This window comes from Pan troglodytes, chromosome X (genome assembly GCF_028858775.2).
Source record: "Pan troglodytes isolate AG18354 chromosome X, NHGRI_mPanTro3-v2.0_pri, whole genome shotgun sequence".
Lineage (NCBI taxonomy): Eukaryota > Metazoa > Chordata > Mammalia > Primates > Hominidae > Pan > Pan troglodytes.
The window spans coordinates 67,752,449-67,767,764 of record NC_072421.2 but is presented as its reverse complement, the minus strand read 5'-3'; the positions used below and the strand labels follow the sequence as shown (position 1 = coordinate 67,767,764).

Sequence of the window (15,316 nt, the reverse complement as noted above, 5' to 3'; positions counted from 1 at the left end):
TTCATGAAGGACTTTGCAGTTAAATGAGGCAATAAATCCTCCCCCTCCTTCTTTTCTAAAATCTTAAGCCAATTTAGGCCAGCTATCTGTCACTTGTAACTGAGAGAGTCCTAATGTAGCTAATTATCTCCATATCTATATTTTCAGACCAGCTATCTCTCTTGAGCTTCAGATGCATATCTTGGACTGCTTACAGGTTTCTCCTCCTTGAATTTCCCACTGGTACCTGAAACTCAACCTGTCCAAAACCACACATCTTCTTCCCCGATCATTATATCAGTGACTAGTATAGTACCTTGCCAGAAACCTGGGTGGCTTCCTTGACTCTTCTTTTTCTCCCTTCAATCAAATCACCAAGTCCTATTTTTTCTACCTAGGAACTCAATCTATCTACTTCTGTCTTTATTGCTGTTACTTTAATTCAGCCACTGTCATTCCTTTTGTGTATCATTACAGCAATCTCCTCCCTTCTTTGTCTTCATTATGCCCTCTCACGTCCATTATTTTCTATCCACTTTAACCACTTTTTATATTCTTATAAATTACAGTTACACATGTTATTGTAACAAATCAAACATATAGAACTACATAAAGAACCATTTAATAGTTATTCCCTTCCCATCCAACCCTCTTCCACCCAAGGTAATCGATATTCACTGATGCTTCCCTTTCCCACATCTGTTCCTATGTTTATATATATATATACACACACACACACACACCTATAATATTTATAAAATATTTTATATATGTTTACATATAAAATAAAAAATATATGTTAAAATCTTTCTCTATGAAAATGGGATCATATTATACACATTACTCTAAAACTTGCATTTTTAAACCTAGCAATAGAACATGGCTACTTCAGACCCCTACACAGAACTACATAGAACTCATTCCTTTTAATAGTAATAATATTACTATTATTATTACACTGAATAATAATATACATAATATTCAATAGTATGTCTATGTCGTAGTTTATTTTACCATTTTCTTATTCATAGATATTAGAGTTATCCCTCCTTTTGGCAACAAAACAGTGATATAACAAATACCCTTTTATGTATGACCTATATACTAGAATTCTCATTTTTTTTTTTTTGAGATGGAGTCTCACTCTTTTGCCAAGGCTGCAGTGGTACGATCTTGGCTCACTGCAACCTCCACCTCCCGGGTACAAGCAATTCTCCTGCCTCAGCCTCCCTAGTAGCTGGGGTTACAGGCCATGCCACCACACCTGGCTAATTTTTGTATTTTTAGTAGAGACGGGGTTTCACCATGTTAGCCAGGCTGGTCTCGAACTCCTGACCTCAGGTGATCCACCTGCCTCGGCCTCCCAAAGTGTTGGGATTACAGGCGTGAGCCACTGCACCCGGCCGAATTCTTATTTTTGTAGGCTAGATTCCCAAGACAGTGAATGCTGGATCACAGGTATCCTAATGTTTAACTTTACCAGAGAGATTAAAATCCAAAATGGTTATAACAATTTACATTCTTTCCAGCAATATATGAGTTTTTCCACCCCTAATTATAATAGGATGTTAATGTATTATAAAATTGTTGCTAATGTATTTAGGTAATGAGTAGAAAATGGCATATCATGACCATTTTATTTATTTTTATTTTTTTGAGAAACGGTCTTGTACTGTCACCCAGGCTGGAGAGCAGAGGCTCAATCATAGCTCACTGCAGCCTTGAACTCCTAGGCTCAAGCAATCCTCCCACCTTAGCCTCCCATGTAGCTGGGACTACAGGTGCATGCCACCACAATTCGCTAATAAAAAAAAATTTTTGTAGAGATGCAGTCTCACTATGTTGTCCAGACTGGTTTCAAACTCCTGGCCTCAAGCCATCCTCTCACCTTGGCCTCCCAAAGTGCTGGGATTACAGGCGTAAGCCACCGTGTCCAGACTATTTTTAAAATTAAATTTTATCTGTTTATTTTAAACTGGTAGAACATGCACATGTTCAACTAGTCAACTCCCTCCTCACCTCAGCCCCAAACACTCAGTTTTCTTCCTCAGAGCAACCATGATGACCAGTTACAGATTTATCATATTTAATGAGTTCCTAAATAATGGACATGTATTTCCAATTCTCTGCTATTATAAATAGTACAGCAAAGAATATCTTCATTGATAAATGATTTCCAGTATGTTAGTATATCTATAAATAGAAGTGGAATTGCTGGATTACAGTATGTGTGTTTAGCATTTGAAGATATTTGCCATATAATCTATTCTTGACGTTGATCCTGTACTTCCCCATTGCCTTTAGGATAGTTTCTAAATTCCATAAAATGGATTCCAAAGCCCTGCGTGATTTGACCCCTCTTGGCCAGCTCATTTATGATCATTTTCACTTTAGAGCTTTATCCTACACCCTTACAAACTTCTTTTAGTTCCTTAAATGAGCCATGCTCCCTCTTTACTCTAAGCCTTCCAACATGTATATTCTCTCAGCCTGGTGCACACTTCCCTCAAATCTTCATTTGGCTAACTATAGCATCCATCAGTTTGCAGCTCAGATGTTACACTTATTAGGAGACATTCCCTGTCCTCCCAAGTCTAGATCAGGTGCCAGTGTGTCCCATAGCACCCTGTGCTTACCCCATTATATGGTCACTACACTGTATTGAAATCATCCACAGTGAGTTTGATTAGGGTAGGGTCTTATCTTGTTCACTACTGTGCCCTTAGTGTCTGGAAGGGTAATCAATAAACATTGATTTAACAACTAGTTTGGTACTTAATAAACATTTACTGAATGAATGAGTTTTTTAAAAAAGGAAGCTGTAGTAGTTCCTTATCTTTGAGACTGAAGAGGCCCTACAGGTCAAGGAGTAGAATCTAGGGTAAGGCAGGGTTGTGTAAGTAATACACTACAGAGCCAACAGGTGCCTTCTGACCACACATCTATATCTGCCTGTGATATTTTGAGGAGCCATACAGAAGTGAGCTAGCAGTTCACCACTCAGCCAACAGATTAACCTTCTTAGCCTTCACTTCATGAAACCATTTGCATGCACTTAATCCTTATTGAGCGTTCTCAGGGATGCTAATGAAAAGGCTCACTGACCATCCAAATTGAAACCCTTAGTATTTAATCATCTAGACATCATCTGATTGGCTAAAACTAGCCTAGCTATTATCATTATATTATAGAAGTCAGGAATAGTTAGTAACAAGTTATATCAGAGTTGGAAGGAAACAATTCAACCATCTATTCTAGTAGTTCAACATCTTTTCTTATCCTAATACATCTGAAGGATATGATATGCTCTCATCAGTAATAGTACCTTCCTCAGTATAGTTTTCTTAATGGGGTGTAGAGTGGTCAGAATTCCCAGGAGTATGCTTGCTTCAAAAAAAACTCCTTATATGCTTTTGGATCTCTTACAATCCAGTTGAGAATCACTGATTCTAGTTTAACCCTTTAGAAGAGACTAAGATCAGAGAAGTGAAGTAAGACTTTCCTAAGGTCATCCTGCTACTATAACTACTAATGTCAGAGCTGGAATTAGAATCTAGATCTCCTGGCTTAGAGTTCACCAATTTCCCTAATATTGAGAAAAAAATAACTAGAAGGAACTTTAGAGAGACTGAGTAGACAGGAAGGACCTTTAGAGAACATCAGGTCAGGTGGGCCTATGACTTCCTTTAGGCAAGTGAGATATTCCTCAAAGATGTCTTAACTTTATAAGCACTATTGTAGCGGGGCAGTGGGTGGGGAGGGCATGTTCACATTATACCTTTCCTGATTCTGTATTGCTCATATTTGTTATAATATATGTATCATTTTTGTAATTTAAAAAATCCCATAAATATTTTAAGCATCTTAATCTTTAACCTCTATACCCAATTCAATTTAGGCCTTACATACTAAGTACAGGAGTTTGGTAGCTATACCAATTACAGAACCTGGTACAACATCTTACAAGCAGTTGGTATTCTAAAAATGCTTGTTAACCAAGTGTTAGTGGTGATGGCCTGTTGAGATCATTTACTGCAGGGCTAGTTCCATCAATGAAAATACAGTTTTAAAGGATATTTTGGAGTATGAGCAAGCTAGATATTTTAGCTTACTTAATGTCTTATTTGATACAAAGCCACTCTCCAGAGTGTTCTGCTGTGGGCACTTAAGCTGTTGGCACCCACTACCAGCAGGCAACCTTGGGGATTCTACATCTGAAATCAACAATCCTCTTCCAGTCCACACACATGGTGAGCCTTCAAAAGCTTTACTTTTGTCTTGTGAACAAGCCCCTGAAACTCTATCGCTCTCAAAATGATTTTACTCTCTCATTTGATAATCCACAGTGATGGCTCACTGAAAGCAATAAATACAAGAGCAATACTAAAATGAGGGCAATTCTTAATTCTAGCTAACATTTGTACGGGCAGAAAGTCTGTTTTCTTTGACATCATAGACTCTCATGTTCATCTGTATCAATTTAATAGTAGCTATGCCCCATTCCATTATTATTTTTAAAAATTGAAGTACAAAGGATATATTTCAATCTTGTTTTTCCCTCTACTCTTTTATAATAGTAGAAAAGAATACTAAGTTTTTTGATATGTCCAAAAGTAAACTACAAGGAAGAGAAATTTCTGAAATACTAACAAAAAGGGATACATATATACAGCCAGCCAGCCAGAGTGAGATAGTGCCACAGAGCAATGTGCAGATGTGATCATTTGCTGTGATGAGGTAGGCCATAGTGTGAGGCTTGGAGTCTTCTTCCTATGGGCTTGGATAGCATGAGTGAGAACAAAAATGGGCAATTTGGCTGATAGAGAGCATTTTTGAAGAAATTATAATTGTTGTCAATAAATTAGGGAATGTGAATGCCCCAAATGCCTGGCACACCATACTAGTATGTTCCTTTTCCAGAGAGAGCATAGTAATAGCACTTAATAATTTTTGAAGTATTTTTGTAGGCCAGGTGCAGTGGCTCGTGCCTGTGATCCCAGCACTTTGGGAGGCCGAGGTGTGAGGATCATTTGAGGTCAGGAGTTTGAGATCAGCCTGGCCAACAAGGTGAAATCCTGCCTCTACTAAAATATAAAAGTTAGCCAGGTGTGGTGGCGGGTGCCTGTAATCCCAGCTACTTGGGAGGCTGAGGCAGGAGAATTACTTGAACCCAGGAGGCGGAGATTGCAGTGAGCTGAGATTGCACCACTGCACTCCAGCCTGCGTGACAGAGCGAGATTCCCTCTCAAAAATAAAATAAAATAAAATGAGGTACTTTTGCAGACATTAACACTTTTGATAAACACAACAACTCTATGAGGTAAGCAGGGCTAATTATCCCTGTTTTAAGGACAAGAAAACTGAAGCTTAGAAGTATGTGACTTCTCCAAGTTCACATGGCTGGTAAGGTGGCAGTGACATCAAGATTGGAATCAAGAAATTGCAGCTCAGTCTAGTACCTCTTCTATTACACCATGCTGCACTTTTATTCTCTTACCAGGACAGAAACATGGAAGGCAGGCAGGTGTGGAGAGATATTAAGATTTTTATTAACTCCTGAAAATGCTCCTATCGGAAGAGAACAGATGTTTTTACAATAATATTTGTGAAATATGGAAACTACCTCCTTGGGAATTCTGGATTCATTTTACCTGATTCTAAGGCCTCATGACCTCCCAAATACATTCTACATTTCATTCTAACTAGAAAATAAAGTTCTGTGGATTTCTGGAGTGCTGTGCAAGAGATGACCAAACAAGCCACCTGGAGCTATTATTACTTCAGAAACACATCACAAAGATAAGACACAGCAAGAAATCCTGGCACAGATTTCTAGAACTGTTGTGACTCAACACCCACAGTGAAGGTATCATACTTTCTTTGAAGAAGAATAACAACCAAAGGCCTCACATAATTAGTACGAATAAACTTAAACGATCTGAAATACTTCTGGCCAACTCAAGTCAGTGAATTCAAGGAAGAAATGTAGTAAAGAAAACGAAATTCACTTCTTTTCTAAGAGTTGAAACTAACCGTGTGTTTGAGACTCCTGCTTAGCTAGCCAATGCCTTCATTTATAAAGTAATTTGAATGGAGAAACTGAGATGAACCTAGTCATTCTTGAATGGTGAGTCAGAAAGATTGTATATACCCTGGATATTGCCACTGACTTTCTTTTTAAAAGGCAAGATAGACTATGCGTATGCTATGCCTCTAATCAACTAGTTTAATAGTCTGATGAAAACAGGAAAATAGGCTTCTGCAGCCTGATTTGTTCTTGGTGAACCTATGCAGCTCCTAAGGATCACTACATCCCTTCCGTTTCCAAGAGTTAATGAACTGTTTATAAAAATTTTTTTCTCTCACAGGGATTTGTGGAGATCATTAAGCTTAATATCTATAGTTCCTAGAAAGAAAGTCTAGGCTGGACGCAGTGGCTTACCCCTGTAATCCCAGCACTTTGGGAGGCTGAGGTGGGCGGATCACTCAACATCAGCAGTTCGAGACCAGCCTGGCCAACATAGTGAAACCCAGTCTCTACTAAAAATACAAAAATTAGCTGGGTGTTGTGGCGGGCACCTGTAAAAAACATTTGTTAAATGATGAATGACCAAACAAATGAAGTAGGGTCTAGACTTTCTTTTTCTTTCTTTCTTTCTTTTTTTTTGGATGAAGTTTCACTCTGTTGCCTAGGCTGAAGTGCAGTGGCACGATTTTGGCTCACTGCAACCTCTGCCTCTTGGGCTCAAGCAATTCTCCTACCTCAGCCTCCTGAGTAGCTGGGACTACAGGTGTCTGCCACAGTGCTCCGCTATTTTTTTTTTTTTTTTTGTATTTTTGGTAGAGACGGGGTTTCACCATGTTGCCCAGGCTGGTCACGAACTTCTGCCATGTTCTTAACTCTTCAAGGTAAATGACTTGTTCTTTGACACTTGTGAGGCAAACCTGAGCTTAGATAGCTAAATTTTTATTATAACATATCAAGTAATTTGTGAATTTAGAATCAACACCTGATAAGATTTTTAAAAAAATCTCTTGGCATAGATTTTTTTTTTGGCCATAACTCACCCCACTATGATTTACCTATCCCATCCTACCTCTTATTCTGTTCAGAGCAGTTTCCAGACTGACTCACTTCTTCAATGACAAGTCCTTTGTACAAAAGAGAGTCATCTTATTTTCATGATACACAGTGATGTTTAGTGTAGACTTATATATCCACTTGGCTGTTTAATAGCTACCTCAAATTTAACAAGCCTAACTAAACTCTTTCCCCATATTCCTCTACACTGCTTCTCTCCTTTGCTTCCTCATCTCAGAAATGGCAATTCTACCTGTTTAGTTCCTGAAGTCCAAAACCCTGGGGTCACTGATGCCTCTTCTCTGTCTGTCATATCCCTTATCTAATCAATCTGAAAAATCCTTCAGCCATTCCTTCAAAATCTCTCTAAAATCTGACCACTTCTCCCCACCCACACTGCTTCCATCCTGGTCTAAGCCACCATCATCTCTTGCCTGGATTATTGTAATACTCTCCTAAAGATTCTTCCTGCTTGTATCCTTTCTTCCTGCACCTATTTTCAATACAGCAGCCAGAGGAATCTGTTAAAACATACATCAGATCCTGTCATTCCTCTGCTCAAAATCCTCCAGTGGTCCTCCATTTCATGCAGAATAAAAGCCAGAGTCCTTACCTTGGCCAACAAGGCTCTAGATTGGATTTTGCTTTCTTAACTCATCTCCTTCCCTCTTCCTCTTCTTACTCTGCTCCCAGCCACACTGATCTTTCTGGAACATACCAAACATTCTTCTGCTTCAGAGCCTTTGAATTTTCTGCTTCTTTTTTCCCCAGACATTTGCATAGCTCTTACTTCATTTCATTCAGGTCTCTTCCCAAATGTTCCCTTATCAGAGATACCTTCCTTGATCACCTTACAGCATACCCCATCACTCTCTCTCCCTGTTGCTCAGCTATATTTTTCTTCATACCACTTATCAAATTTAACCAACTTTATTTATTGTCTGCCTCTTTATGCTGGAAGTAAATCACTTTGAGGGCAACAGGAAATATTTATTGAGGGTCTACTAGGTGCCAAGTCTGTTTCTAGGCAGTGGGGATATTAAAAAAAATCCTTATTGAATGTTTATTCAAGTACTATATAAACTGCTGTATTTACTTAGTAAATATTTGATGAGTGTATTGAATAAATATAGTATACGCTCATCAGAGTAACAAGAATGGTTCAAAGGAAAAGGAGATTTGGATTGACTTACCACTCTTTAACTCATTGGAGCATCTGCCACATCTAAAGAAATGGTTCTACAGACCACCAGGTGAAAAGTTGGAAATTTAATAAAATTCAAGGACCCCCAGGCATTCTATACTCCTAACTCTAAGGGACTCTTGGATTCCTCCAAGCTATACTGATTAAAGAAAAATGCCTGGACTGCATGAGAAACTTGGCATTGGCACCAAGAGACTAGAGTCTAGTGACTGACTAGAGTATCAGATCAGGAGGGAAGTATATAAGAAGTGCTAAAAATTAATGAGAGGCTTTGACCTTGACCAGAGAGAAAACTGTTTTGTATTAGGACAGAATAAACATTCTAAGGAAGATCGGTATCAGAGACGTTGGTAGCTGAATTTGGATAAAGTAGTTTTAGGGAAAGGAGGAAATTATCTTCTTTAAGAGAAAACTTGGGAGGTTAGATGAAGAGGTAAACCTTAGAAGCCATTAGACTTTCCACTCAGAGAGGGAGGGAAGACCACGCCCACTATAGAAGGTGATATTGCTCTTACCACCTGTCTCCTCTCTTCCTTTGCAACCAGGGATTATGAAAAGTTTGATGGTTGTGGGAGTAGCCTCAGGGGAAAAGCCGAAGGTGGAGAGACTTACATGTATCAGAGGGTGAGATGATTAGGAGAGGAAAGGGTCCATGCTTCTTAGCTCCCTGCTTCCACATAGCCAGAAGACTTCTGGGAAACTGGCTACAAGTAGTAGGTGAATAATGGGTAACTTTTACTACATGGACTGCATTTCTTAGGCTTGAATTGGTCATCAATTGTATGCAAAATGACTTCTCTAGAGAATGGCCCCACTGGTCCAGTTCTCCATTCAAAGGCTCAATGCTGCTGCCACCTCCACTGACTAGAAAACCCTATCTTACTGCTCTGGCTCTTTTTTTTTTTTTGGTATTATTATGGGGTCCTTGTTCTGAGCTCTTTCTCAGATTTCAGCCAGTTCTACTTCTTATTGCCCCTACTGACAAAGTCCTGGCTCCATCTCTTTAATAGCTTCCGCCCTCTAAAACTGCTTCCATCAGTGGCCCTTACTCACATCAACAAATGTCAGTTTAAAATTTTCATTTTCATCTGTACAAAGTCATATTGCTTTGTAACCCTCCAGACACATATTATTGGCAGATGTAGCCAGACACATGCTGTCTTTGAATCCAGATGCCTTTGCAGCAGCCCAGAGCTATGTATTCTACAAACCCCTGTGCCCAAAGGGGTAGCATTATGTCAATTGACAGAGTGATGCTGAAATATCAGAGCAATTCAAAGACCCTGCCCAGGAGCTAGCTCAACATTTTGTTGTGCCCCACAGAATGCATTGCTAGTTAACTCAAAGCTATTACACCCAGAACAGGGATGGTTTCCATTGATACATCACTGCCTAGCTGAAGGGGCAGTCAACATCATCAACTTACATAACAATCACCAACAATGTTCCAGATAGTAGGCTAGATTCTAGGCTTATACAAAGAGAAATGAAATCTCTGCCCACAAGAAACTTATAAACTAGTTCTAGAAGGTCTAGTTCAGATTTGGGCATGGTAGTGGATACCAACATTGATAAAATTATCATTGAAATTAACACATCATGTAAGTGCTAGCAGGGTACAACACTGTCAATTCCAAGAATAGGACCAAATCCTCCTGTTGACCTTAATAGGTGTGGGACATCTCCGGGAGAGATGAGGCCCTTATAGAGGGTGATTTTGAGAGATACAAATGCTATCATGGCTCTCAGACATACTGAGAAAGGACTGAAGGTATCTGGAGTTGGAGGAGGGAGGATCCTTGTATAGTTAGTTCTATGTTAAAGGACTGATTGGTAGGTTAGGCTGCAGAAATAGTCTATGACCTTGGGTCTGTGGTGGACAGTATATAAGATGATGAAGCACACTTGAAAAGGTAGTGTTTTTTTTTTTTTTTTTTTTTTTGAGATGGAGTCTCACACTGTCACCCAGGCTGGAGTGCAGTGGCACAGTCTCAGCTCACTGCAACCTCTACCTCCCAGTTTCAAGCGATTCTCCTGCCTCAGTCTCCCAAGCAGCTGGGACTAGGCCCGGCTAATTTTTTTTGTATTTTTAGTAGAGACAGGGTTTCACCATATTGGCCAGGCTGGTTTTGAATTCCTCACCTCAAGTGATCTGCCCGCCTGGGCCTCCCAAAGTGCTAGGATTACAGGCGTGAGCCACCATGCCCTACCAAGAAGGTAGTTCTTAAAAGGATACTTTTACTAACAAATAATTCAGAAGTGATAAAGGATCAACTGAGTAGACTTACCATCTGCTCCTTCATTGCTTTTGCTTCTTTTATTGCGGCGAACACGCCTACTTTCTTCTTCAGAGTATGGCTTTTCATCAGGGAAGAAGAAATTCAATAGGGCCATCTGTAAAAATTACAAGTACATTAGTCAAAGGTTGACCCCACTCAGTCATAGCCAACATAAAAAACCAGCTTTCCATAGACAGTCTACCTGTACCTTAAGTTTGATGTGTCTAAAGCCTGAGCCCATCTTCCCCTCCACTGTACAAACCATTTTATTTTTGATACCATTATTATTCCAAACATGTAGGCATGACATTTTGGTTAATTTCTGAATCCCATTTCTTCCACCCTGAATATCTAATAAATAATCCATCAGGTCCCATTTCTTCATATATTTCTGGGATTCAGAGAGCCTAGCCACAAATTTCTAACTTCCCACACATACTGAGGATGCTCACTCAGAATTTGAGTTGAACAGAAAATTGAACAGAAAACCTTGAATTTGGCTGGGAGCAGTGGCTCACGCCTGTAATCCCAGCACTTTGGGAGGCCGAGGTGGGCGGATCACCTGAGGTCAGGAGTTCGAAACCAGCCTGACCAACATGGTGAAACCCCATCTCTACTAAAAATACAAAATTAGCCAGGTGTGGTGGTGGGGGGTGCCTATAATCCCAGGTACTGGGGAGGCTGAGGTAGGAGAATTGCCTGAACCTGGGAGGCAGAGGTTGCAGTGAGCTGAGGTCGCACCACTGCACTCCAGCCTGGGCAACAAGAGCAAAACTCTGTAAAAAAAAAAAAAAGAAGAAGAAAGAAAGAGAAAGAGAAAGAAAGAGAAAGAAAGAAAGAAAGAAAGAAAGAAAGAAAGAAAGAAAGAAAGAAAGAAAGAAAACCTTGAGTTTGCTGCTCCCCATTGGACTTCATTATTACACATTCATGATTTTGCCACATTGCTATTTATGATGTAATTTTGGTTTGTTCCCAAAATGCTGTGCATCCAATACTGAGGTACTATTTGTCAATGCTCTTCTGGGAGTTAGTCATGACAAAGTACACAATTATTTTCTCCTCTTCTGAGATTCCTATAGCACTTGTGGTCTATAAGACTAATTTTGGTACCTGGTCCTCTACTGTCTTATAATGGTCTCTGATAATAATACAATATGTTTCATATGTGAATGGGTCTGGCTTCACTAATAATCATAGCTTAAATATATATTTGCTGAATCGAATCATAATATTTTAGCATGAGTGCTTTACTGTGGTAAAACCATGTGCTTGAGGTAAACAGTAAACACGGTAGTAGGACTGAGTGATTCTAATGCCAACTCTGCCACTTACTAGCTGTATAACCTGGAACAAGTTACTTAAACTTTAGTTTCCTCATCAGTAAGTAGGGATAATAATAGTACTTTGCAGATAAAACAGTTGCAGAGTTAGAACAGTACTTAGCATGTAGCATGCACTTAATAAATGTTTGCTATTACTATTATTATTAAACTTAATCTTCAAAATAGAATGGTTAATTTGGGGCCTAAAATAGAACAAATGAATCTGCATTTTCATTCTATTATCAGTTCAAAAAATAAACAATTCCAGAGTCCTCATGTCTGCTCCATCTCTGATTAAGTGGAAAAAAAATGGGTTGGACCCAAGAAAGCCCCAATATTCTACACAAATTTTCTTCAAAATTCTGTGATTTACCCAATATCCTTAAGGTGTATGATTAGCATCTTGAAGGATACATGAATGTATTAAATATAAAATTAATAAATCAATGTGTAGGTAATTTCCATCTTGTCAACAGGACTGCATTTCAAAATAAACTGCCATTTTTGTCAAAAATGGTTGAATATCAATCAACAATTTCACATGGTTCAACTGAGTAGTATTTTTGAGTCACTTGATTGGAATGTAAAAATGCATTTTCTCATACAATCAACATAATAAAGTTTGGCTAGTTCTCCTGATAAGCCCACAGAAAGTTACTTAACTCACAATATAAATAAGCTAAGTACTAATAATAGTATAAAACTAAACTGCTGTTTACAATAAAATCTCAATCATTTGCAACTCTACAAGTCATCCTGGATAGAAGAGTTTTCTTGATAACTTTGAGTGCTGAAACTTACTTCAGCTATGCAGCCATTAAAAAAGAATGAGATCATGTCCTTTGCAGTGACATAGATGGAGCTGGAGGCCATTATCCTTAGCAAACTAATGCAGGAACAGAAAACCAAATATGGTATGTTTTCACTTATAAGTGGGAGCTAAATGATGGGAACACATGGACACATGGTGGGGACAACACACACTGGAGCCTATTGGAGGGTGGAAGGTGGGAGGATGGAGAGGATCAGGAAAAATAACAAATGGATACTAGGCTTAATACCTGGGTGATGAAATAATTTGTATAACAAACGCCCAGGATACACATTTACATATGTAACAAACTTGTACATTCTGCACATGTACCCGTGAACTTAAAAACTAAAAAAACCCCGTAATAACAATATTTACTTCAGTGTTTATGAATATTAAAGTATATGATAGGGCCTAGTATAATGCAATAAAAAAGAAATTAGTTTATAATATGTGATTTAATTCAGGGCTTACTGAATATGTGGAGGACTATTTGCCTGTACATTAAATGACCTCAGTCCACTATGGGTTTGAGGGTTTTTTAATTATTACAATTACATTATAGAGCAATACATGCTTTGATGGAGAGGAGCTTCAAGTTCTCTGGGAGCAAGAGGGGAAGCATCTAACACAACCTGAAAGTGAACAAGTCGTCTTGGAGGAGGTGTGCTACGTCTGTGAGTCCTAAAGGATGTCAATGATTTAGTGATAAATGGAAAATGGAAAAGGAATTCCAGGAAAAAGGAGTGCTGTGCTTAAAGGTTCAGAGGAAAAAGAAAGAATAACAACTTTTGGAACTATAAGTAGCTTAGAATAAGTGGTAGGAGGTGAGAGGGAATGGTGAGAAATAAGCCAAGGAGTATTAAGTAAGAGCCAGATCATGTTGAGGAATTTAGACTTAGATCCTGCAGCAGGGGGATCTTCTGAAGGATTTTTTCCTTTTTGAAATTTTTGTACTTTACAAAAATTTGATATATAATTTAGATGCAATAAAATGCACAAATTTTAAGCATACAGGTTGAAGAGATTTGATAAATATACATGCTTTTGTAACTACCACCAAACTCAAGACAAATCAAGATTTCCATCACCCCCTAAAATTTTCTCTTGTGCCCTTCAGTCATTCTCCAGTACCCCTGACCCTGAGACAACTACTGTTCTGATTTCTATCACAATAGCTAATTTTTCCTGTTCTAGATTACAATCATCCATTATAATTTTTCATATGTATGAATGAATATGAATTTTCACTCAACATACTGTCAGTGAGATTCATTCATGTTGTTGCATGTATCACTAGTTCATTCCTTTTTAGTGCTGAGTAGCAGTATTTCACTGTATGGCTCTATCACATTTTTTCTATGAATTCTCCCATTGATAGACATTTGGGTTTTTCCTAGTTTGGGACTATTATAAATAAAGCTAATATTAACATTCATGTACAAGTCTTTGTGTAGACCTATATTTTCATGTTTCTTGGGTAAACACCTAGGAGTAGAACCTCTGGGTTATATGGTATTTGTTGTAAGAAACTGCCAAACTATTTTCCAGAGTGACTACCATTTTAAATGCCCACCAACAACATAAAGGGTCCCAGTGCTCTGCATCTTCACCAACGGTTGGTACTGTCAGTATTTTTAATCAATCCACCATTCTGGTGGATGTGAAGTACTGTTTCATTGTGATTGGTTTTTGAGTGCTTAAACTTCTTTTTAATGTTATTTTATCTTTTGTCTTGCCATCAACTATCAGATTTCACTTTACCTACCTGTAACATCTTTTCCAGTCCTTTCAGATTTGCTGCTTATAATCTGCTATAGGCTTGACATTTAGTTAAAACTAATAAGACTTATGTACAAACAGAATAAACAGGCAATGAGTGTGGTTTTGAACGGCTTTTCCAATAAGTAAGATGCATATTTTCTAGTGGCTTAGAAACCATTTGTTTACTGCTTGATTTCTGGCTGTGGTCTAGATTGGTGAATCTATCATACACCCAAGTTCTACAAGGGTAGGCTATTCAGCACAATGCTATTTCTAGGAAAAGATATTTTGAAATACAGATGAAGAACCTCCCCGCCATTACCAACTACAATTCCAGAGATTCCCTCATACTTGTTGTGCTCCCTCATGGGCTGAGCTCCTATGGGAGTTCTGGCAGGGGCCCTAGCACCTTCCTGTGTCCTAGTGGTGGCAGTAGGAAAAGATACTCTTGTATTAACTGTTCTAAGGGTCTAATAGGAGCTTGTGAGAACTCAAGCCCCCAGAAGAGGAGAGTTGAGGGAGAAACAAACTTCTGCAGACAGCAGAAACAACTCCACCTTCCATGAGTAGTAAGAGTAGTTCAAAGTCCCTCAAGAGAGGTTGTTGATGAATATGGGACATTCATAAGTCAAGTGTTCATTAGAAGAGAACTGCCTGCCTGTATATGAAAATGCTTTGAACATAGTTCATGGTTTGGCTGTGTCCCCACTCAGATCTCATGATTAATTCCCATGTGTTGTGGGAGGGACCTGGTGGGAGGCAACTAAATCATGGGAGCAAGTCTTTCCCTGCTGTTCTTGTAATTAGTGAATAAGTTTCATGAGATCTGATGGCTTTAAAAAAAGGACTTCCCCTGCACAAGCTCTCTCTCTCTTC

At 38.8% G+C, this 15,316-nt stretch overlaps 1 protein-coding gene across 2 annotated transcripts in view; it reads right to left on the bottom strand.

The window, feature by feature from the left end:
* The window catches only part of EDA (ectodysplasin A), a 434,047-nt gene that overhangs the window by 68,364 nt on the left and 350,367 nt on the right, over positions 1 to 15,316 (bottom strand). For both annotated transcript variants that reach the window (XM_009439215.5, XM_009439216.5), the window contains exon 2: positions 10,553 to 10,658. In XM_009439215.5, the coding sequence (XP_009437490.1) occupies positions 10,553 to 10,658 (106 nt within the window). The remainder of the gene's footprint in view (positions 1 to 10,552; positions 10,659 to 15,316) is intronic.